The sequence below is a fragment of the Varanus komodoensis genome, unplaced genomic scaffold, assembly GCF_004798865.1.
Source record: "Varanus komodoensis strain SLA01 unplaced genomic scaffold, ASM479886v1 scaffold50, whole genome shotgun sequence".
NCBI classification, from domain to species: Eukaryota; Metazoa; Chordata; class Lepidosauria; order Squamata; family Varanidae; genus Varanus; species Varanus komodoensis.
Genome location: NW_025336088.1, coordinates 676,058 through 701,417, shown reverse-complemented (window position 1 = coordinate 701,417; position 25,360 = coordinate 676,058). Strand labels below are relative to the sequence as shown.

Here is a 25,360-nt window from a genome sequence, read left to right as displayed (position 1 = left end):
TCTACCATCCCCCGGAGTCCACTTAAGCTCACACCAACTGCTTCAGTGACTCCATCTAGCCACCTCATCCTCTGCCGTCCCCTTCTTCTTTTGCCATCTATTGTTCCCAGCATTAGGCTCCAGGGAGTCCTTCCTTCTCATTAGGCGGCCAAAGTATTTGAGTTTCATCTTCAGTATCAGGCCTTCTAAAGAGCAGTCAGGGTTGATCTCCTCTAGGACTGACCAGTTTGATCGCCTTGCGGTCCAAGGGGCTTGCAGGGCTCTCCTCCAGCACCACAATTCAAAGGCCTCAGTTCTCTGGTGCTCAGCCTTCCTTATGCTCCAACTTTCACAGCCACACATTGCAACTGGGAAAACAGTAGCCTTAACTATATGCAATTTTGTTGGCAGGGTGATGTCTCTGCGTTTTAGAGTGCTGTCTAGATTTGCCAGAGCTTTCCTCCCCAGGAACAAGCGTCTTTTAATTTCATGGCTGCAGTCCCCATCAAAAGTGATCTTGGAGCCCAGGAAAATAAAATCTGTCACTACCTCCATTTCTTCCCCATCTATTTGCCAGGAAGTGAGAGGACCAGATGCCATGATCTTAGTTTTCTTAATGTTGAGTTTCAAGCCAACTTTTGCACTCTCCTCCTTCACCCGCATCAAGAGGCTCTTTAGTTCCTCTTCACTTTCTGCCATGAGAGTGGTATCATCTGCATATCTGAGGTTGTTAATATTTCTCCCAGCAATTTTAATTCCAACTTGTGATTCATCTAGCCCCGCCTTTCTCATGATGTGCTCTGCATTTAAGTTAAATAGGCAGGGCGACGGTATACAGCCTAGCCAAACTCCTTTCTCACTTTTGAACCAATCAGTGGTTCCATGTCCAGTTCTCAGTGGTTTCTTAACCTGCATATAGGTTTCTCAAGAGACAAATAAGATGCTCTGGTACTCCCGTCTCTTTAAGAACTTGCCACAATTTGTTGTGATCCACACAATCAAAGGCTTTAGCATAGTCAATGAAGCAGATGTTTTTCTGGAACTCCCTAGCTTTCTCCATGATCCAGTGTATGTTGGCAATTTGATCTCTAATTCCTCTACCTCTTCAAAATCCTGCCTGTACTTCTGGTAGTTCTCGGTCCACATACTGCTGGAGCCTAGCTTGTAGGATTTTGAGCATCACTTTGCTAGCATGTGAAATGAGTGCAATGGTGCGGTAGTTTGAACATTCTTTGGCATTGCCCTTCTTTGGGACCGGAATGTAGACTGACTTTTTCCAATCCTGTGGCCACTGTTGAGTTTTCCAAATTTGCTGGCATATTGAGTGTAGCACTTTTATTGCATTGTCTTTTAAGATTTTGAATAGCTCAGCTGGACTACTGTCACCTCTGCTAGCTTTGTTGTTGCTCAGACTTCCTAAGGCCCATTTGACTTCACATTCCAGGATGTCCGGCTCGAGGTCAGTGACCACCCCATCGTGGTTAGTTATCAGGGACGTTAAGCTCTTTCTTGTATAGTTCCTCTGTGTAATCTTGCCACCTCTTCTTAATCCCTTCTGCCTCTGTTACGTCCCTGCCATTTTAGTCCTTTATCATGCCCATCTTTGCATGAAACGTTCCCTTCATATCTCCAATTTTCTTGATGAGTTCTCTGGTCCTCCCTGTTCTTTTGTTCTCTTCTATTTCTTCATTTAAGAAAGCATTTAAGAAAGCATTATCATCTCTTCTAGCTATTCTCTGGAATTCTGCATTCAATTGGGTGTATCTTTCTCTTTCTCCCTTGCCTTTCGCTTCCCTTCTTTCCTCAGCTATTTGTAAAGCTTCTTCAGACAGCCATTTTGCTTTCTCGCATTTTTTTTCTTTGGGATGTTTTTAGTTGCTACCTCTTGTACAATGTTGTTAACCTCCGTCCATAGTTCTTCAGGCACTCTGTCTATCAGATCTAATTCCTTAAATCTATTTGTCACCTCTATTCATGAGGGATATGATTTAGGTCATACCTGAGTGACCTAGTGTTTTCCCCTACTTTCTTCAATTTAAGCCTAACCTGTATTCTAAAGGGAGCCAACTATGGGAGAAAGATCTCGTTGCACTTGAGGATAAACTTGGGTCTGGACTGTACCACCTCAGAAGGGAGGTGGGGGCTTGTACAAGTGTATACTCCTCCATGCAAAAAAAGTCTTTAACCAAAGAAAATCAGGATGTTGGAAAGCCGGACAAGGAACCTTGCTCTCTATGCAAGAACTTCTTTGTATAGAACATTCAGGTTTGTGAACCTGCTCCTACAGTTTGAAGTAGTGCAGCTCAGACACAGGAAGGCCGAGGCCAAATACAGGAAGGAGAAGGCGGAAAGCTTTTGCTTTTTGTTTTTGTTTTCCAATGAAAGGTGGGCCTCATGGCTCAGAGTGGGGTTAAAGGGTCAGTGGAAAAGTTGCAAAGTGCTACCACCTATGCATGACAAAATCGGTATCTTCGGGGCTCTTCTGCTTTAGGCGAATGAGACCCCAGCTCTGCGGGCTGAAAAATGGCCTACATAAGCATTGTGATAACCCAGCGGTGGTTTTTAGCAGTGACACAGATGACAAATTTGCATTTAAAGAGGAGACTGGATATAAACGCAAGAGATTTAAAGGCAGTGCGGGTGGTGGGGAGGGAGAGAAAATGAGCTTATGTTCGGGAGAAAAGAGCTCAGCGTCAATCCCCACTGTGCGCCAGGGCAAGGGATATCATTGCAGACCTTGAACTGTTTCACAGCCCCGCGCCATTCGCACGCCCTTTTGCCACTCGGAGCCCAGGAGGGAGGACCAGCGTCAGAGCCCTCAATAGAGATTTCCGAGCCTGACTGGTGGGCTCCGCGCAGGGTGAATGCGAGCCCCGTTGCCAAGGGGTGGCTGCGGGGAATGCCAGCGTGGGTACTGCTGGGCCCGGCGGAAACACTCCACATTATGTGGGTAATACAGTGTGACACTCCGCAGACAATGGCAAATGGAGTGTCCCAGCAGGTAACAGGGCTTGGATCGCAGACAATTACAGTGAAGCTCTGTCAGGAGCCCCTAATCCCCCCCAGCCCCTTCGCTGCTTCTGGGAACTTCTCTTCTATCACGGGAAAATCTCTCCGCAGCAACTCCAACCCCCACTCCTAACTTTCAGCCACCAAATAATTCCATGCCTGGGAGAGGGGCAAAGTGCGGGGGGGTGCTTTTTCAGGCGGGCTTTTCACAGACCTTCGGAGCGCTCAGCTGGTTCCAAGGTAGTAATCCTGAGATGGCCGCCCTCTCAGAGTTTAGTTTTACACCCTGGGTCACCAGATTTTAAGACAGCATCCCAGCAGGGAACCACACTGGCCCAGCGTTTTCAGCGTGTCCTGAATTTCTCCTGGAGGTGCAGGCCACCTTTTTGGAGTTGAAAAAATGGCTGCTTTTAGAGTTGGCAAGAGAAACTAGAGCTGCTTATCCTCACTCAGAGGAGCCCACACCCTGCATTTCTGGCCAGGCCTCTACGGAGGCCAACAGACATTCCATCCCACTTTTCAATAAAAAATTTTCGAGGAAGTTTACAATGTTTCATACAATGGAGAAAATGAACGTATTGGCTCAGCACAGACATCATGACAGACCATAACTTATTCCCCTGCCTGGTGCCTCCCAGATCTTTTAGATCACAAGGCCCAGCATTCTTAAGCATTGGCCATGCTGGTTGGGGAAAATGGGCACTAAAGTCTAAAACACCTTGAAGGATACCCGTTTGGCGAACTCACCATAGTAAAAAATGGTCTGTTTAAAGCAAACCAAATTCAAACCAGAACTTTATAAATTTGGCTTGTTTCAACTAACTATACCCAAGGTTAACTGTAGTTTACAAGAGTTCAGCTGTAATGCTAAACTGCTTGTCAAAAGCCAATCTGAGGAAGAGATGAAAACTAGATGGCACTGCCCAAGGCATGAGCCAGAGGCTTTTGTGGGCTCTTTTACATCATTCTTTATATATAGGCTCTTTAACCTATGACATTTGACAATTATTTCAGTTTTTAAAAATAGAAATACCACCAACATGAAAAATAGCAGCAGCAGCCAAACCTTAAGAAATCTCAGTCTAATTCTGTTGCATATTTGAATGGGGAGTGACTGAATGATCATGGCAGAAGGATCTGCCCCCAGTCAAGACTGATTGGAAGGCAATGCTGAAAAATGAAATCGCTGGGAGACATAGCAGGCAGCCTCCTTTAAGAAGTCAGTTATTTTAGCCACTTAAGCTTCTGCAGATCATAGTCCGGAAAGCTGTTCTGAAAAGAAGAGGCAGAGGCATGTAGTTGCCCTTGACTGACTGCAAGAGACCACAGTGGGCCTTGGAATTGTGGACCTCACCTTTCAAATGCTAGACCCATAGTTACTTAGATGGTAGAAGGAAGGTTGTTTCACTGCTATCAAAATAATCACAATCATATTTATGTCCTGCCTTGTATATCCTATATCTTGCATGGAACCAAGGCAGCTGACAAGATCTGCAGGTAACTGCAGCTTTTCTTCCCGTAACCTTCATTTGCAGCTACACGGGAATCTGCCTTTGTGCACGCCATTGCCTCAGCAGGGGTGGCCTTTGCTGTCACACGTTCCTGTGCAGAAGGCACTTCCACCATCTGTGGCTGCGACTCACACCACAAGGGCCCACCTGGTGAAGGATGGAAGTGGGGAGGCTGCAGTGAGGATGCTGACTTTGGCGTGCTTGTTTCACGGGAGTTTGCGGATGCCCGAGAAAACCGCCCAGATGCCCGCTCAGCCATGAACAGGCACAATAACGAAGCTGGAAGAACAGTGAGTAGACCCCTTCTGTACCATTTTGTGAACCAACATGGTGTGGATATATAGATGGTTTTGCTCCTGGCAGGCTGAATTCCTGGACAGGCCTCTAGTGCAAGAACAGAAAATCCAGGCAACTGAGCAATGCAGTTACCCCAGACTCATGGTGGTCTTATTTAGGGAGCAACCAGTTAATAACCCTTTGCACTTACTGGCTTTATCTACGCAAGCTCTGTCACTCATTCATCCCCTTTACCCTGTCACCATGGCTCAGGCCTACCTAGCCACAGAAAAAGAAATGCAGAACAAGTCCCTAGTAACCGCTGCTAAAGGGCTCCTGGTCTTCATAGTGCTTATCAAAACCAAAACCAACACAAACATGGCACTATACATAGATTACTGAGGAAGAGGAGGATGAGGATTGGTTGTTTGGCCACCAGACTAGCCAGCCACAGAAATAACCTAGTGGCAGAGGCAGGAGATTAAATGTAGCTACACAACCTCTATTGAGAAAACTAAACGTTTCTCTTGAGAAAGTTCAAAGGGAATGTTTAAATAGTTTCTTTTTAGATTACAAAATAATATCGAAAGCATATATATGAAAAGACTTCTAAATGTTTAAAAATGTAGACCACCTGAATGAAGGAATACGGCTGACCAAAGGACAGAAAATGGTGGGTTTGATCCTTATTCCTACAGAATTTGTTCATGATTAACCCCAGTTAGAGTCATCAAATGAATATTTAGATCTAGTTAGCACGATGCTTGAAATTCCTGACAATTAACATTTGATTAACAATAGCTGGCTATCCTGAAAGTTTATTTTTAACTCTTTTAAGCTTACTACACCTTTGATTCTTTGAACAAGGAACTTTGAGGAAAATTATCTTACGGTTGTTTAACAAATTCAGGAACAGTTTGAAGAAATATTGAATTAATATCATATATCCACTACAAAGTGAATGTTTTATTACCAAGATTATTAACTTATCTATAACATTACCTATAGTGGATTAGAGAAGGAATAGGGGAGAAACTAAATATCAAGATGCTACAGATTTGATACTCATGACCTGAGATGATTTATTCTGTTTTGTTGGATATGGACTTGGATATTCAAATATATCAGAAAAAAAGTTGAAAGACGTAATATGGAAGTGGGTCTTTTCTGATGTTTCTTTAAAATTGCATTGTGGATATCTGAAATGCAATATTATATCAGTAGTACATGACACTGACAACTCTTAAGATTCAATGAGTATATAAAATCAACCCTTCACTGTAGATTTGGTTTTGCACCAGGTTTTTGGTGGTGTTGTCTGAAGTGTTATTGGCAAATGATCATTCATCACACCTTTATAATTTATATTTGAATTCTTGAACAATTGCCCTCTGCAGTTTCAAAATTAAAATCTGACTAGGAATTTATCTGAATTGTCTATGTTCTGCTAGAAATCAGCTTAGCAATTAACTAGAAAAATGTAGCTGTACCTAAACCATAAAGATTGCTTGGAAGGAATTTGGGGATTTGTAGAACTGAGTAACCAAGATTATATCTATTTCTCTTGCTTCTCTAAAGTTTATCCTGCAGACATTTATATAACCACAATTTTTCTCTCTCTCTGTGATATGTGGTTATGCTTTTTTCCATGAGGAAACAATAAAATATTATTTTAAAAGTAAATTCTAATCCAGAAATCTCATATTTATCTCATTTGTACATAAATTGCTGCTTGTAAGATCTTAGCAACTCATCTATAGCAAGACTGAATCTTCATTAACTTGCTAAGGAGATCTGATTTTGACCTGTCTTGAAGTCTTTTGTTTTACTGTTGTAAGCTCAATTCTTGGAAAGCTTCTCTCAATTTCTTACGTGCCTGTATGACACAAATTAATCAAATTGGATCTCAGACCTTTATTCAGGTGCTCATTTCAGTCACAAGCCACAGCAGTTGGCTGCTATAGAGAACTTCCAGGAGGCTTTCAAAAGATCCACATCACATAACTCAAAACGCAACACTCTGAATGGCTAGCCTTAATAGTCCACCTGAGGACTTTTGGTCTGCTTGTTTTAAAATGGATGTGAGGTGGAGAGAGAATAAGTATGATGGCCCCTTGCATCAGTGAGGCAGGCTGCAAAGAGGGTGAGACAGTCCAAAGAGACAGGCTAGCAGGCACACTAAACTATAATCTTGGCTCCTTCAATACTTCTCCGCTATTATCTAGGCTGATTTTCCATGTTTTTGTTTTGTTCTGGATAGACTATCTTGGACCACATGCACTTGAAATGCAAGTGCCATGGCCTTTCAGGCAGCTGTGAGGTTAAAACATGTTGGTGGGCCCAGCCAGACTTCCGGGCCATTGGTGACTACTTGAAGGACAAGTATGACAGTGCTTCAGAGATGGTGGTGGAAAAACACCGGGAATCCCGTGGGTGGGTGGAGACGTTGCGCGCCAAGTATGCTCTCTTCAAGCCGCCAACAGAACGTGATTTGGTCTATTATGAGAACTCGCCCAACTTCTGTGAACCCAACCCTGAGACTGGCTCATTTGGCACCAGGGACAGAATGTGCAACGTGACTTCTCATGGCATTGATGGATGTGATTTGCTTTGCTGTGGCCGTGGCCACAACACCAGAACTGAGAAGAGAAAGGAGAAGTGCCACTGCATCTTCCACTGGTGCTGCTACGTCAGCTGCCAGGAGTGCGTCCGGGTTTATGATGTGCACACCTGCAAATAAAGAAAAAGGTATGTAGGAGGTGAAGGATCTGCCTGTAACAAAACTAAATTGAAAAACAGCTGATGCAACATAGCATTTAAACTGCTTAAGATGGGAAGTCCTTGGTTCCAATGTTATCTCCATCACAAACCTCCTAGGCCAGAGCTGGGCTAACCTAGGGGAAGTTGTGACACCTTTTAACTAGAACTCCCTGAACAGAGCAAGTGCATTATAAGGGCTGGGGAGTGCTGAGGAGTCAATTGTTGCACCCATGGTCCATATGCTGTACATGAAAATACAGAGCTACTAAAGATCAGGGATTTGAATGCAAAGAACTGAAGTGGCCACAGAGCTGCAGGGAGACCTTGTCAATGGCAAGCCATTCACTCCTATTTTGCACTAAGCCCACTAGCAGAAAGCCAGCCACAGCAAGGGTTTGTTTTTGGCTGTTTTTAAAACTCTTTCAGTTTGGGTTGGTATTATTAACCAGATATTTCTTGCTCAGGCTGCATCCTTTCTCCTTCAGCAGGTCCTAAGACATGGAATGACTTTAACCTATTTGTTACATGACTTCACTTACTGAGGATTGGAAGCTTTCATTAACTGGCCTGAAGATTTTTTCCCTTTTTCCAGGGGGACATAGTCTTAATAAAAGTATTACCCTGTTTTGCCTTTTCCATTTTTCTAAAGGACTACCACAGCTACCTAAGCCTTTTGAAGGATCACAGATAATTTATTTCACAGGAAATCTTGTGAGAGAAATTTTACTGGCAACATTTTAAGGTGTATACCAACACATGTAAAGTATGAATGTGGCTAAGATATGTTGGGCAGCCCCCATCAGTTGCTCTGTGGGAAGGAAAGGAGCGAGAAACAGGACTAGGCAATGGGCTCATCAGAGCCTCTTCAGCTGGCCTGTCCCTCCAATGCTCTGTGTGACCACCTGCCTTGTGGGAAGGAACACAAGATGCTGGATCCTCCTGGAGCCAGGATTCTGCTGCTTCTAAATACGCTGTTGGGAACTGCCCTGAGAGCTTTGGCTGTTGGGCAGTATAGAAATTAAATAAGAGGCACTTGCTCAAGCTGCAGCGACGCTTTCCCTGGGCATTGTTTCCCTGGCTGAAATGGCGCCCTGAAGTTGCCTCCTTTTGTCAAGCAAGCAAGTGTGGCCATTTTGATTGGACAAAATGCTCAATGGAAATTCCTTCCCCCTTTCCAGTCTGAGTTCCAGCCTCACAGTGGCTATGAAATTAAACAAGCATACACATAGCAACAAATGAGAGGAACTCCCAAAGCATTTCTGAAGGAGAAAAGCTTATAAACAAACAAAAAACTAAGGAACTAAGAAAGTCACAAAAAGGCTTTGGCTGCAATTGTACTGTGTTTCTTTTCTTGGTTCCTTTTTCTAGAAAGAGGTCCTTGGTACAGCTGGAGCATAAAATAGAAGTGAACGATTGCCAGAAAACACCACTGTTGCAGCCTGTGGCACCGGAATGCTGAGAAGAAAACCAGTTTCCTGTCGCTTGTAGAAGTAGGCAACGGAAAGGAAGAACCCACCTGAAAATCAACATGACATGGACCAGTTCTGCTCGCACACTTCTTACCTGTTGAACAGGCTGAGCAGCAGCTGCTGATTTTGGCCACCCAGTTCCTGCGGTGGTCTGAGCAAACTTTTGTTGTTATTGCACATATCCAAATATAATATATTTTTAAACCCTAAGGAAAGAGCAAGGCTATGGCAACACTGATAGAGGCTCACTGTAGTTATTCCCTGCGCTTCCTTAGGTGCAAGGTGCAGACGAGTAAGAGCCAGGGTTCAGGAAAAAGTGATGGGAAACAAAGCACTCCAGTGATAGCTGGCAGTTGCACACACTGGCAATATTCATGCATAACGGCAAGCCATGCAGTGAATAATGGAAGCATGGTGAAACATGGCATGTTTGGGTACCATGAATCCCCATGGAGGACCCACGGTTTGTTCCAAGGTTTCCACATTTCAGCATTGCTTCTTGTTATGTGTGTAACCAGTTTTCCATGCTTTCTCTGTTTCTTCCAATGAGTTCAGTGGCAAGAGTGGCTACAGCCACTCCAGCTACCATTTTCCACTGCCCTGTTTGCTTAGCAATGCCTGAGTTGCCAGCAGACAGGGTGCTGACTCCGACCCAACACTCCGTCTTCCTGGCACACATGATGCTGGGCCACCCCAGCACCGCCCTGCCTGTCACCTAACCCATCGCCCTGCTTCTTCACCATGAGGCTGGCATGGCAGTGAGTGGAAAAGAGGTGGGGAGCAGATCAATGTGGGGGTGGCATGTGAGATTGGCTAGGAGGGTGTGCATGGGGAGGAAAGCCAGGGCTCAGCATCTGCAGAGGCAGCCATGCTAATCTAATGAGCAGACAGGGGCTCTACAGAGTGGCAGAAAAAGACCAGCAGCCAGCTTCACTCAGTGGAGAGTGCAGGCTACTAGGGGGAGGCAGGTGACGCAATGCACAGTGGAATTGGTTGCCAGTTGTACTAGCTGATGGGACATGCCCTGCCATTTGTAGGGAAGATGGAGGTGTGCACAGACCACTCATGAGTTGTTACCTTGCGAGTATGTGAATTCAGGACACAGGTAAGAAAGATAACTGTGTAGCAGCCATTCACATTATGGATGAACAGCCCCACTCTTTGTGAATAACTTAATATGTGAACCTACACCCACAAACCCCAAATACACACCCAAGTAACCAATCTGATTTTTCCCATTATCCATTCCCCCCATGCAAGCAGCATTACTTTTGGAGCTGGAGGTAAGGAGAGAAGAGTCTCATATCCTTCACAAATTCACAGAATTTTCAAACCCGTGAAACAGATTACTTCTGTTGTCAACCTTTGGTCAATAGTGACCCAGTCAAATTACATACATACATACATACATATATACATATATATATATTTAAGTGTATTCTATTTTAAGTGTATATACATTTCTGTTGCTATAACCCAGGCAATTTCAAGAAGAACCGGGGTGCAGGGGCTATGAAACAGCTGCAACCAGTCCTTGCTTCAAAATGTAACCCCAAAATGATACAGCATTTTCCAGCAGGTTGAGTGAACAGATGGACACGTGGAAACTAAGACAAAATGTTACAGTGTACCCTCGCTCCCTAAAACTGGAGTGCTGTGTTCAGGGTTCCAGCCATGCCTTCCTCCAATTCCCTCCCCGATCTTAGTTTTCCATTTCTGCAACTGACCTCACAGTTCTCATTTGGTTGTTTGGTTCCCCCCACCATTATTTTTAATTTACAAAACTTTTATACTTCTGTGTTTCTAAGGAGTCACCTGATAAAGTAGAAAACCACTGCCTAGTTTAAGGACAGACTGGTTCACTTCCAAACAGCAATCTCATACAACGGAGTAAGTATTAGAGGGAACAAAAGAAGACTGCAGCAGATACTCCAAGCAGCCTAGAACAAAACCATTGTAGTGCTGGCAGTGGTTCAGGAGTAAAGAACAACCTCCCTCTTGTGCATGTGCACGCTCTTGCTCACTTGCTCTCTACCACACACACACACACACACCATTGCTCTATAGAGCTCACATCTGGAAAAACTGAATGTGAGGCAGTGGCTTGGGTCACAGAATTCTAGGGATGAGAAAGTGCTTCCTTTTTGTTTCCAAAAATCTTGTGGTTCTCCCAAACATACAAATACTTGCTTCTTATTGACCCCTTTCCGGCTACAGTCTTGGCAGTTCACTACCTGAGTTTGCTCTTAAAAGAAGAAATAAGGATAATAGCTGATGTTTCAGGCAAAGTTAAGAAATCCTCAGCATTACACATGACTAGAAGAGACATATTATATGCAAATAAATTATATGTCCCTGTCATCGCTAAGAGATGGAGATATGCACTGTAATGTGGTAATTTTTTCAACACATCTGCACTGCAATGGGACTTTTTTCAGAGCAGAACATTGGCCATCTGTTTCTCCCACATTTAGGATGACTGTCCCCCTTCACACTACAAAGCTGACTTTACAAAAAGAAAGTTGATCAGGGAGGACATAGTTCTAAATATGGTAACTCCCCCTTCATTATTTTCTCAGTGAAGCCAGAAATTCCAGGTCTAAATGAGGGCGTGGGTGTGGGATAGAAAACCCCACCGTTCACCTGCTTCCTCTCCCCTCAACCTGCTGTATCCAAAGTTATTTACAAAGCTGTAGAGCAGCCTTTCCCAGCCTGGTGCTTTCCAGATGTGCTGGATTTCAATTCTCATTATTCCCAGCCATCCTGGGTCCATGCTGGATGGGCATGGTGGAAGGTATAATTCAAGATATTTAGAGGGCACTAGATTGGGGGAGGCTGCTATCGAGGGTTTTCAGCCTTTTTAAAAAGTTATATTCTGAAAATTCTCTTTTTATAATTATTTATTATACAATGTATATAACATTGAGTTAACTAAGATTCTATATTATATAAATATATATTTTAAGAAAAGATATATTTCACCTCTTTTTCATCTTAAATCAATAAAGTTAAAGGCACTTAAAACAATTGTGCATTGTGAATACTTACCAAGCATTACTGTGGAAGGTTGCATGGTGGTCAGATACTACGCAAAGAAGACATGGCTGCCTATGACTGATTGAAAGTAAACTCTTTACTTGTTTATGGGACAAAAAAGTTGCACACAAGACACAAGGCAGGCAAATCATCTTCCAAGGACACAAGCAATTCAAAACTGACCACCTTCCTATTGTTTTAACACTAGGATCTGAATATTATAAAGACATAAGATTCTAAAATATAAAAATAACTTAAATAAAGCAAAACTAGGTTTGGTGGCATTCTCCCAAACAACCCCTTAATCCCAAACACAAGCAACCCGTTGAATTTGAACTGGGAGTTTCATGACCTAAGGCGAAGACCTATCCCAGTAAGTTCCTTGCACCCAGGCAACAGAGACCTCTTCATGCAAGGGATCAGAGGCACACGCAGCTTGCTTCTGCAGCGGGCAACTAGTACGTATCTTCTGAACTGGTCAGGCCTGACCTAGTACTACCTCCCGCACTTCTGGCTGTGGTTAATAACCTCAGCATTCTTGGCCCAAAGATACCCTCCAGGGCAAAAGTGGGCTACAGCCATCCCTTGACACAACTGAGGTCTTGTGAAATCTTTATCATCATGTTCATTTGGTTTACCCTCCAATTGTACCACCTAACATTTTCAGCCACAACCCTGCAATGCAATTTAACACTGTGATAAGCGAGTCAAACTTCATGGATGCCACAGCATCACTGTAAACCTTTCAAGGAGAGCTGCATCCATCACATCTCAGTTCACGAGCCATCAACAGTTTTTAAGACTCTGTGCCTTTTTATTGCATCACTTGGTCTGCATTTAAAGCACACAATTTATCTATATGATTCTCTCAGTATAGCTTTGGACAAAAAAAAAAAAAAAAAACCACAATAAAATGTTTACATCATTTGATACAAGACATGACATTAAATACAACATGTGTTTTGCTTTCACTGAAAGAGGAGTGATGAGGAAAAAAGGGTTGTTGGGGCTGGGGGCAGAGAGAAGAGCACACCTAAAACCAGCCCAGTCACAAAGCTTAAAAAAGAAGGGATTTCATAAGTCAACCAAGGATTCACAGGTTCCTCAACACTACTAAAACCAAAGTATGTGAATGAAAGAAATAAGATACTATTCCACATTAAAATAAATGCATTATTTGTGATTCAAGTACAAAGCAGCAGCGTCCAACACAACAGTTTGTCTTTTGCTGTGCAAAGTTGGAGGGTGTCAAGGGTTGCTCCCATCTTGTCAGCCTCAGCAGCTTGGAAAGGTGGAGAAGGTGCCCTGCCAATCATATAAACAATTCTGGCAAGATGGCAGACTGGCCCAGCCACATCTGTGTGTGCATGCGCGCGCGTGTGTGTGTGTGTGGGGGGGGGGATTTAGGCCCTACAATACATTGTTCTCCATAAAGAGAAGTAAAGACTAATTTAGACAACACCCTTTTCAGAGATGGTGGCATCCCCATATTTGGGTTCTTATCCCCCTGGCCATATGTTAACAGAACAGAACATCAGGTGAATCCCACCTATCGATTCGCTTCCCCAGTCCAAATTCTACTGGCATGCTGTCACTGATATGAGCTGCAGGCAGGCAAATTCTACATGATGGATAGGATTCAGGTAATGATTTTAATTGCAAAATACAGCGGGGAGGTGGTGAACAAGGCAGATGAGTGGTGTGAAAGTTAGATTGGCTCTAAATAAATTTGCACTGTGTCACTTAGGCAAGCTGCTTAGTGAGTTTTCCAAGAAAGGACTAGTAGGGAACATGTGACTGAACATGCCAGGGCAGTAACCACTGTCCTCACCAATTCAGTATTGCAGGGTACAGCAGAAATGGCAGGAAGTAATTCCAAAAAAAAAAAAGGCAAAATCACTTTGCCCTTAACTTCCACGTTGTAGAAAAGCAGCAGTTCAGCAGCACCTAGCACAGCAACTGTTTGCCACTTGATGGGAGGCAGCCCAACATGAGCTCATGCATTTCGCACTTATATACTGTGGAAACCATACTTCTGATCCTCTAACATAAAACTGTGGGGCATTCTCTTACAAGGGCAGAAGGGCAGGAAAGGACCAGCATAACAGAATACAGCAGAATATTTTCAAACATTTATAGGAATATTTTACAGGAATCGCCTGCCTCTTTATGGAAAAACCTACGTGCATCAGAACCTCATGGCTGGTGCTACTGTGCCTGTACATACATGGCAGGTAAAGACTGCTGTAGATAAAGCAGCTGCTACCATATCAACTGGAAACTGTCTCACCTCACATTCAGGCAAAAAACCCCTCTGTCTCCTAGCTCATCTCAAACTAGTGGTGGCATTTAACACTCTGGTTACTTTTTGTCTTGGGAGGAGACGGACACTTCCTGACACAGAACAAGGAACTGTTCAATAAGAGGTCAGAGAGTACTGAGCAGACGTACAGCTCTGCAGACCTCAGCACTGGTTTGATCTGGGTTATGAAGTGGGGCTTTCCCGTAAAGTGGGTCCCAGAGTTTGGAATGAACCCCTGTCAGATTGCAGCCACCAACATATACAGGTCTGTCCATGGCACGTTTCCCCTCCTCCCCTTATGCACCAACACCAACTGAGAGGGTGCAGCTGGCAGCATTATACAAAAGCAGATACTCTAGAAGAGATTTGATTTGCCACAAGTCACCAAGATATTAAAGACAAGAGATAACAAAGAGTGGATAATCTTGTTGCATCCAACATGCAAAAGGAGGAATGAGGGAAGTCTCTGAAGGAAGTGGAAACTATGTTCTTGTTCAGATACACCGCACATCTATAGGTCTGTAGAGAAGATTCTCCTGGTGGGGTAGTTTCCTGCTTAGCTGCTCTCCAGGATATCAGCTTCTGAACAAGGTTCCACCTTCACATTTAATCCAGTAGACTACTGCAAAGAGAGAAAGTGCAACTGGCACAAGGGGTGATCGTGGCTACAGGTGCTGGCAGCACACACGGATGGGCATCCAGACAGGGAAAGTGCATGCAAATTCACAAGCCAGTTGTGCACCAGGCATTATTCGCAAAAGCTGCAAAAGAAAGAGGTTGAGCTCTTACTTTGCACTAAGACAGGCTGAGGAAAAATGGCAAAACCAAAATCAAATATGCCAACATCTTTTTGCATGCTGCCTTAAGCAGAATTTGCCTTGCTTCATCCCAGAATTAACAGGGATGTGAACGTGGCCCAAATAGAAACAAGGGTAACCTGCTATTTATCTCTTGAATGCATGAATTAAGATTTTAATGCATTCCCATGTCTCCTAGCTCCTGTAGTTAGCTTTTTAAGAAGTTACCATTCCTAATCTGAAGGTACCTAAGAATTAATACACAAATTCACTAACTGAAACCCAGCCCAAAGTCCTCCAACTGTACTTGTGTAAATATAACAAAAAGAAAAATGACCTCAGAGACACACGGCATTGTGTGTGTGTAGAGAGATCTATATGAGTCCACATTCCCCACTGTCAATCTTGCTTCCCTGAAAGCTAGCATGTCATGGAAAAGGGGTCTAGCCTAGTCTGATGTGCATGTTCAGAAAGTTTCTTGTATTTCCAATCTGAAAAATTCACAGTCCAAGTAGGACTGTACCATATTTCTTAACCTGATGTTCAGCAAAGCATTTAATCTGTGCTTGAACATGCTGGGCTGGAATTCGACTGTAACTCAACACATAGCTGGAATTATTTATTTATAATAATTCTATACTGCTTAATAAAATTCTAAGTAGTTCAGTATATTTAGAAGAGTCTAAAATGTGCCTTTCAGTATATTCAGAGTGCTTCCCCTGCATCACTGAACCAGCCCTGAAATATACAGGGGTTTGAGGGGTCAGAAGGTACTGCTTCTTTGCAAATTTAAGCCATGAAAGCTCCATCCTGTCTTACATAACAACATTCATATACAAAGCAGTATCAGTGATCAAAAGGTGATACTGGCTTGGTTTGCACATAACACAACACAATAGGATGGGTTGTTCAATTCTGGGTTGTCATGATATGTGAACAGAGGCATGCTAACAAATCATGATTTGTTAACCATGAACTGCCCAAAAAGAAGAGCCATGTTTGGAATTCTGTGGCTTTTTAAAGGTTGCATGAAAATGCAGAAGTATGAGTTGTCCATAGGTTGTTTTGTAATATTATTGGGGTGGGGGCAACAACAATAAAAAAAATTCTAACTACTTTACATGCCAGTACTACAGCACTGCAAGCCATTTGGAATCCAGGGAGGAAGTGGGCAGAGGAGAAGGAGAGAGAGAAAAAACAACCTAGGAACTGGGAAAACAAACCACGGTTTGTTCTATCATCTTCCAGACAAATCATGGGTAGGGCAATTTACCATAATTTAAATAAAACATGGGTTAACACTTTACATGCAAACCAGGCTATCAGAGCAAGAAACTGCCTAACAATCAGAATAGGCTGTTAGAGGGTGGAATAATTTAAAAACCCTCTTTTCATGAATGAAAATCATGCTAAATTCCTTTGGGGGCCAATGGTAAATGCAACGTTATTAACTATACATGCAAATTTGGCAAGAAGAAATGATCACATCCTTGTCAGATGTGTTACTTACGCTCCTTCTTCTCTTAGAAGTGCTAGGAATTTTCTCACACGGTACTCAGGGTCCATCTTAGGTGTTAATAAACAAACATAAAAAGTTATGAATTATCAGGTTAATAACAGTAAACTCGGTGAAAGGCTAGCAGCAAAACACAAGACTTTATTATATTTACATTCTAGCTTTCCCTCAAGGGGGTCAAAGAAATTCACATGCCCCTGCCCTACTTCACATTTACAAGAATCCTGTGATATTGGCTTGGCTGTGAGAAAGTGATTGGCTAGAGGAAACTCATTGGCTGACTGGGAATATGAAACTGGGTCTCGTTAGTTCTATGACACTGGGTCTCTTGCAACTCAATTTGTATTATACAAACTAATTAAAATGAAGTCCAAGTAGGAACATGGAGCCAGTGTGGTGTTAGTGGTAAAAGTGTTGGATGGGGAATCAGGAGAACCGACTTCTAGTCCCCACTTAGTCATGGAGCTCACTGGGTGACTTTGGGCCAATCACTCAATCTCAAACTAGCTTAACTCACAGGGTTGTTGTGAAGAGTGAGAGGAACAGGAGGATTATGTAAGTCACCTTGCATTACATGAAGGAAAAAGGATGGGCTATAAATATAATAAATAAAACGTAGGTGGAAATGTACACTTCAATACTTTTTCATTAAACCTATACTTATTTTTACCACTAACATAAAATGCACCACTATAACTTAATGTACAAAACTGTAACTATTTAGAATTTTTATGAAATTTACTGAACATTTTTTTAAATATATGCTTTTACTTAATCTTCTAAGGTGAAAGGAAACTTCTGTTGCTGAGGAAGTTTTTGACAGAAATCCTCACCCACTATTTCAGTACACATGCCTCTAGCAGATTTCCATTTATTCTCATAGTTCCTTGAAACCATCCTACAAACTGAAAGTACTAACACCAAAGAGTGTGAGGGTTGTGTGGATCCTCAGGTGACTACTTGAAGAACTACAGTTCCAAGTAAATAACCTGCCTTTCCTCTTTGTGGTCTCTTTGCATCACACATATGGTCAAGGAGCAAGCTGACCAGGTGGGGTTCATCAAAAAATAGGCCTCAAATTGGTTTTGGTCTTGATACCAATCAATAGGGATAAGGTGCAACTGCCACTGTTGTTTTGAGTGCCGGGAAGGCCTCAACTGGAAGTAATCTTTAGCTATGCTGAGAAATTGTGATTTTTCCTACCAAATTGATGAAATGGATTAAAACTATACTTAACTGGAGTTAGCATTTTATCTGATTATTTTTTTTACTTGGAAGAGGTAGTAGACAAAGATGTTCGCTTTCCTCACTGCTATTTGACCTATGTTTGGACCATGTGCTATTCAACAGAATGCTGATATTCATCAATTTGTGCGTAACTGTTCAGATGTTAAACTTATTCTTGATGCTCAAGGTCCTTTTATCATTTCCTTCAAAATTCTAGTTGTTTGTTACAGCTTTGATCCAGAAGATCAATAATTTAGGTTATTTGTCTCCCTGTTCAATTAACAGGGAAACAATTAATCAAGGCAGAATTTGGTCTGAGTCAGATTCTGCCTAGATTTCATAATTTATTTGGGAAAACTAACTCCTAGAGAAATATTTCAAACAACAAAACCACATTTGATCAAGTTGACAAATAAGATCTTATGGGATATCAATAGAAGGGCATCTTTAAAGCTGAGCTTATGAGGTAGGGCAAGTATACTCAAAATAACTGTAATACCTGACATTCATTCTTTTTTACATCATAGAATCATAGAATAGCAGAGTTGGAAGGGGCCATGAAGGCCATCGAGGCCAACCCCCTACTTTTGCAGGACACCATGTTACACCATCCCACTCACATGGCTGTCCAGTTTCTATAACCTGGCAAGTGTTTTCAAAAACTTCATGTTTTGTTTTGTACAATCTTATGGAGTTACCCTCCTCCATGAATATTTCTGAAAACAATGCAACATCTGATTAAAAAGGATGGATTTATTTGGTTTGACCTTGGTTTACATCATTGGACCTATTTGTTGACTTGTACTAAATTTGAGCCTTTTCCACTCAGATTAACCTCCCCCCCCCACCCCAACCCATTAGTATTGGAATATTCATGACTGGCTCCTCTCCCCAAATGGATTATATTTCATTATATATTATATGGATTATGTCTCCCAATATCATAGAATCACAGAATCATACAATAGTAGAGTTGTCATCCTGCTCTAACAGTCAAGAAGTTCTTCCTGATGTCTAGCCAGATTCTGCCTTCCTGTAACTTGAGCCTCTTATTCCATGTCCTGCATTCTGGATGACTGAGAAGAGATCCTGGCCTTCCTCCCTGTGACATACTTCCAAGTACTGGAAGAGTGCCATCATATCTCACCCCAGTCTTCTCTTCTCAGAGCTAAACATACCCAGTTCTTTCATCTTTCCTCACAGGGCTTTGTTTCCAATCCTCAGATCATCCTTCTTGCCCTCCTCTGAACCTTTTCCAGGTCTGCATCTTTTTTAAACTGTGGTGCCCAGAACTAGACAGAGTACTGCAGATTAGGCCTAACCAGTGTTGAGTAAAGGGGAACTAGTCTTCATGTGATTTGGAAGTGAGATTTAGCCTAAAATCACATTTGCAGTTTTTGCAGTCCCATCACATTGTTGACTGATATTCAGCTTGACATCTACAACAATTCTCACTTGCAGTACTGTTGCGCCAAGTATTCCCCATCTTGTAATGATGTATTTGGTTTCTTTTTCCTAGGTGCAGAACCTGGCACTTGCCCCTACTGAATTTCCTTCTGTTGCTTTCAGCCCAGTGCTCCAATCTATCAAGAGCACATTGAATCTTCTTCCTGTCATCCAAGGTATTAGCTATCCGGTTTTGTGTCATCTGCAAATCTGATAAATGTTCCTTGCACTTTGTCAACATTCATACAAATGTTGAAGCACACTGGGCCCAGGACTAAACCCTGCAGTACCCCACTTGTTATCTCAGCTGAGTTTGAGAAGGTGCCACTGATGAGCACTCCTTGAGTCTGGTTCTGTAGCCAACTGTGGATCCACCTGATAATTGTTCTATCTAGCCCACTTTTCGCTAGTTTGCTAATCGGGCGCTTTGTCAAAAGCTTTGCTGAAGATATATTATGCCCACAGCATTCCCACAATCTATCACGGTGGTTACCCAATCAAAAAGTGAAATCAGATTAGCAGGATTTGCTCTTTAACAAATCTATGTTGACTTCTAGTAATCACTGCATTGCTTTCAAAGTATTTGCAGACTGGCTACTTTATAATCTGCTCCAGAATTTTCCCAGGGATTGATGTCAGACTGAGTGGTCTGTAGTTTCCAGGTTCTTCTTTTTTGCCTTTCCTGAAGATGGAGACAACATTAGCCCTTCTTCAGTCATCTGGCACTTCCCCAGTCATCCATGATTCCTCAATGATAATGGATGATGGTTCTGAGAATTCTTCTACCAACTCCTTTTTGCCTCCAGGATGCAGTTGCCTGGGTCCTGGAGATCTGAACTTGTTCAACCTTATTAGATTATCCTTGACCATTTGCCTATCAATCTTGAGTTGCCATCCTGCTCTGTCAGCTTGTACTTCCCCTTCATCAGGAAGGTCATAGATCTTTTGGGAGAAACTAAGCCAAAGTAGGCATTGAGCACTACTGCTTTTTTGTCATCTGTTATCATTTTGCCATCCACAATGAGTAGTTGAACCCCCATTTCTTTCCTCTGTCTATTACTATGGACAAATTTGCAGAATGCTTTTTTTGTTGCTTTTAGCATCCCTTGCTAACCTCAGTTTGTTCCTAGCTTTAGCCTTCCTGATACCATCCCCAAAATTCTATGCTACCAGCCTGTATTCTTCCTCCCTTCTGCTTCCTCCCCATGACCTTTCTTGTTTTCAAATCATCTCTAAGCTTTTTGTTAAGCCACATGGGCTCCTTCTGTTGTCTTCTACCCTTTTTCCCTTGTTGGAATAGTAACTGTGCCTTAAAAATTTCCTTCAAAAATATTCCCATCTTGGAATCCTTTTCTCATTAGTCATTTGCCATGGGACTTTGCTTATCATTGTTCTGAGTTTATTAAAATTGGCTTTCCTAAAATCCAGGGTATGCATTTGGCTACACTTGACTTTTGCTTCCTTTGGAATCAAGAATTTCGAGTATGGCATGGCCACTTTCCCCCAGAGTTCCCATAGCTGACAACAAAAATGGTGAAACTGGCAGAACCACATCCAAGTCAAATCTTACAGGCCTTCTGCCCATTACAGATACTTTACTAAGTGTGAGCAACTACTGACTTTTGCCTATAGGTATGGAATTAAAGAATCAAGGGGAAGGGAGGAAAAAGAAATCTAGATAAATGACTTTATACCCTCAGGTGACATTCAGTAAGAGCAGATTCCCAGCCCTATACAAGTTCCAACAGAATCACAAAGAGCAAGTCAGGGGAGGGGGAGGGGGAGTGTTTAACACATCAACAAACTGCATGCCTCTTGGCTTATAAAGCCTGCCCTGGTGCTCTAGATCCCTGAAGTACAGCTTTAGCACTACATGTTATATTCTCACAGTCTAACAGCACTTTCTCTCATAGGAGCCTCACTGAAATTAATGAAAACTGAAGAGGGGAAGCTTGTATCTTTTTTGTTTATTCTGATGAGGCTCACAGAGGACACTTGGCAGGTGGATTATTCCCTTACTTATCAGTGGCTGGCGCTTCTGCACATTTCCAAAACTGGACTGGGCATATCTGTGAATATTTTTTGCATCTTCTAGGTCAGGGCATTTAGGTTATAGGCCTAGAGGTCTCTAGGGCATCAAGCAGAGACCTTTCCTTACTGCTGGAGGTTCTTCAGCTGGAGAAGCCATGGTCTGAAGCTGGGTTCTAGTGTATCAAAAGCTCTAACACTGCACTATAGACCTTGCCCTTGCTATAAGGTTTGTTTTTCTGGATCAGGTCAGTGTTTAGTATACTGTCTCCAACAGTGGCTAACCAGATCCCCATAAAGTAGGAAAGTGGGTCATGAGAATGATAAATTATAACTCCCTGATTGTCTGCAGCATTCAGAGTAATACCACTTTTGGTTTCATCCAGCTACCATGGTTAACACTATCATCTTTTACAATACCTATTTCTTGCATACAGAATCTGGTATCTAGAGGTATAGCCTGTGTATACTGAGATTCCTTTCAATGGCTAATGTTGCCATTGATATAGCTTATCCTCTGTTAATGGGTATATCATCTTCCATTATGTCCTGAACCTGCACAATGGAGAACTGTGCAACTGGTTCCATGGAGCCATGTTTGTTGAACAGTAGCAAACATAGCAAATAGCCCCACGTGGTCAAATGGAAGACAGGTGACATGGCAGGGTGAGTTTCCATCTGTCTTGGCTGGCCAATTATGGAGCCACTAGTAGTATCTGGTGATATGAAATTCGGGATTGTCTTCATAGCTGCTTTAGAAACACCTTTTGAGTCAGTATAATGCAGTGAAGATTAATCGGATTTCAGGAATCAAGATTCAATTATCAGGAACTGAGGTGACAGGATTAATTATTTAGACCATGGGTTCTCAAACTACAGCCCGCGGGCTGGATCAGACCCACCATGCCCATTTATCTGGCCCACCTCAGAGGTTTTGGATTCACTTGGAGAAAACGATCTCTGCGTGAGCAAGCTGCTGCCTCATGTGCGTGCGCCCAGTGGCAGCTTGCTCACGCAGAGAGCGTTTTGGACTTACTTAGAAAAAACAATCTCTGTGTAAGCAAGCCGCTGCCTTGCTGCGCGTGCCCGTCCCCACCCCCACCAGCACCACCTTGCCGGCCTGCGCCCACTGCCGGCACCTTTCAACTGGCCCCCTGTTGAAAAAGTTGGAGGACCCCTGATTTAGACCCAGTGGCAACTGAGCACCTAGAGTTTTATTCCCTAACAGATGGGGGGAAGAATCAAGTTTTATCCATGCAAAGCAGAAACCATCCAACAATAACAGCACCAAGTCTACAACTGAAATTGCAGTCCCTCCCAGTCTAGGTGTACTATGGATATCAGTGAGCATCACTATGGCCTCCTGATGACCAATGGCCAATGCTTCAGCAAAGGCACTGACTTCACTATATACAGGCTTTCCTTGGCTGGGTGCGAGGCAGCAGAGTCCCCAGCAGAAGCACTGGCTCTGCAGCATGATCTTCCAGCCACTGCCTCAGTCAGCTTGGCCCACCTTGCACCTTCCTATGTTGTACAGGTTGTGGGGCAGCCAAAGCTAGCAGGGAGGAGAATCCCTGCTGTTATCCTCTGATCACATAGGCACAATGCTCTTGCTCTAGTCTTGAAGGGGCAGGGCTTCAGGGAAGATTTTGTCTGAAGCCCTGGGGTACTGGATGGGCTGGTTTTGTGGGCCAAACTCTGCCTCAGTGTTATCAGGTTATCACTCATTTTGCAATGTTCAGAGCTAGTTTATTAATGTGATCATGTTCTGCTACAGAGTCAGTAGTTTTAACTACTGTTAAAAAGGTTGCCAGAAATGAGAGCCCAATACATATTTAGCTTCATCATTATTTACATTTTAAATGTTCAACTGTTCATTACTTTGAGCCCTTATAATTTAAAGGAATAAAACAGACAAATACCTTATTACCACACACAGGGGCAAGTGTGGTACTTACTGATATAAAAGTAATTAGTCTCAAGGTAAATGTTAAAAATTAAGATTTCAGTTCTATTTTCCCTTCTTCAATATTCTGGATTGACCAGAGGGTGGACAACCCATTTGTCGAACCAAAGGACAAGTCTCCTACCTGTAACGACATTTCAATCAACATCAGGAGCTTCTTGATGCCAATCCAGACTGTCTTCCCTTTGACATGCTGGGCAATGGTGCTGCGCTCCTTGTCTTTAAAGCCACTGAGAAGCTAGAAAGGGATGAAAGGACGACGTTAGGACTGTTTAAAACCAAATTCAACCCAACCCAGAGATAGCCCTTTTCTTGACCCAAAACTGGAGTTTCTATGCAATGCACACCAATACTAAAGCAGCTCACTTCTTACAAATGAAGTCTCACATTGGTCCAGTTTACTTCTTTCCAAGATACAAAAGCAGATCATAAAGAAAAAATAAAGCAAAGCCATGTTTATTCATGTCACTACCTTCTTTGTGTCAACTACAACGGCAGGGGTCTAAATGTCATCTCAAGGGCTGCAAATAAGACTGTTTCTTTTCTCAACTTTGATCATTTCAGGAACTTTTCTCCCAGGCCGTTACCGATACTGAACACAAACCAGTCTGGGCAGAACTGGAGTGTTGAAATAAGAACCATGTGACCAAGTAAGGTCAGCGGACAGAGTCTAGCACCCAACTCGCCACTTTTGATGTTAAAATTAAGCCTCTCAATTTCAGTGGGATGGGAGCAAGTATGTAATGGCTGGGTTTGCATGACACTACAAGTCAGGATGGGCAACAAGCCATGGTGGGGTTTCATGTCATGCGAACTTGCACCAATTCTCTCAGAGTGGCTTATTCATGGACAACAAGTCACTCTAACAAACTCATGGCTTATTTTTAGGGGTTGTTGTACCCATGATTGGTTGCAGTGTCATCCAAAGTCAGGTGACCAAACCCATCATGAGCACTGGAAAGCAGCCAGAGAGCTGTTTGGCAAAAGCAGCAAGAACACCCATGCCACTGGCAATGACAGGCATGCCACAGATTGCCAGGCAGCTCTGTGGAGCAACCATCACTGGCTTAGTGCCATGCCATGACTGTAAGCCACAACTGTTTTGTTTTGTTTTCCCTTTATAATATCCAAGTTAACAGCCAGTGACAGCTCCTTCCAAATGCTCATGCGGCACACAACAGGTCTTCCTTGCTAAAGTGTTTTCTCTATGTTCGAAATGCACACAGTAACTGATCCTAGGGTTTTGGGAGGAGGTTGTTTTCCCCACAGTCATGATGGGGCAAAATGTATTGCCATCTCCATGCTTCCCTCCACGTTCCATGACAGATGTTAAATTTGTCATGCCATAATTCCATAACAGGATTTCAAGCTTTCTAAAGGCAGCAGTGATGGACTTAACCTGCCCCAGTTATTCCTATTTCCACAAGACAAAAGATACTGGGCTCCTCTTTTCAACTTTCTTCCTCTAGGTATTCCCAAGTGCCTTCTGACCTCCAGGGCCTCCATGAGATGCTCTCCTGTAGCAATGTTGGGAACATGAATAGTAGTGCTAAAAGCATCCAGCATCTCCATTTCCTGCAGGACATCCTTGCGACTGGTGGTCCCAATGATCAAGAGTTTCCGGCCCTGCATATTTTTTAAAAAATGAAGAAAAAGATTATATAAAGGAAATGAATTTCCAGCTTTTTTGGAAAAATGATTTTTTCTAATCTATATTCTTAGTAATAAATGTTAACAACTAATTAATATACAGAGAAAAACATTAATTTTAAGCACTGGTTTCCATTGCTTCTTTGAAACAATATTTCGTCTGATTTGAAACCCATTTTTTCCTAAGCCCACAAATCCCTCCAGCTGGTTTAGACCAAAGGTTAACTTCAATCAGCATCCCCATTTCCAATGCTGGCCAGGCAAATGCTTCCAGAAAACTAAGAGAAAAGCATGTATCTTTGTATTTAGAGGTATTGCTGACTCTAAACATGGAAGTTCCATTTAGCTACCATTGCTAATAATAAAACAATTCTCCATTAATTTGTTG

At 42.7% G+C, this 25,360-nt stretch overlaps 2 protein-coding genes across 5 annotated transcripts in view; one reads left to right on the top strand and one right to left on the bottom strand.

The window, feature by feature from the left end:
- The window catches only part of WNT3 (Wnt family member 3), a 35,510-nt gene extending 27,532 nt beyond the window's left edge, over positions 1-7,978 (top strand). The window contains exons 3-4 of the mRNA XM_044447075.1: positions 4,524-4,789; positions 7,036-7,978. Of these exons, the coding sequence (XP_044303010.1) occupies positions 4,524-4,789; positions 7,036-7,515 (746 nt within the window). The 3' untranslated portion in view covers positions 7,516-7,978. The remainder of the gene's footprint in view (positions 1-4,523; positions 4,790-7,035) is intronic.
- A 4,139-nt stretch (positions 7,979-12,117) lies between these two features.
- Positions 12,118-25,360, bottom strand: part of NSF (N-ethylmaleimide sensitive factor, vesicle fusing ATPase) — an 81,146-nt gene continuing 67,903 nt past the window's right edge. For 2 of the 4 annotated variants that reach the window (XM_044447013.1, XM_044447016.1), the window contains 4 exons: positions 24,814-24,948; positions 23,447-23,560; positions 16,650-16,705; positions 12,118-14,964 (listed from right to left, as the gene is read on the bottom strand). In XM_044447013.1, coding sequence (XP_044302948.1) covers positions 14,949-14,964; positions 16,650-16,705; positions 23,447-23,560; positions 24,814-24,948 — 321 coding nt within the window. In that variant the 3' untranslated portion in view covers positions 12,118-14,948. Of the gene's footprint in view, positions 15,104-16,649; positions 16,706-23,446; positions 23,561-24,813; positions 24,949-25,360 lie in introns of all 4 variants that reach the window. The other 2 variants (XM_044447014.1, XM_044447015.1) reach the window with 2 other exon arrangements.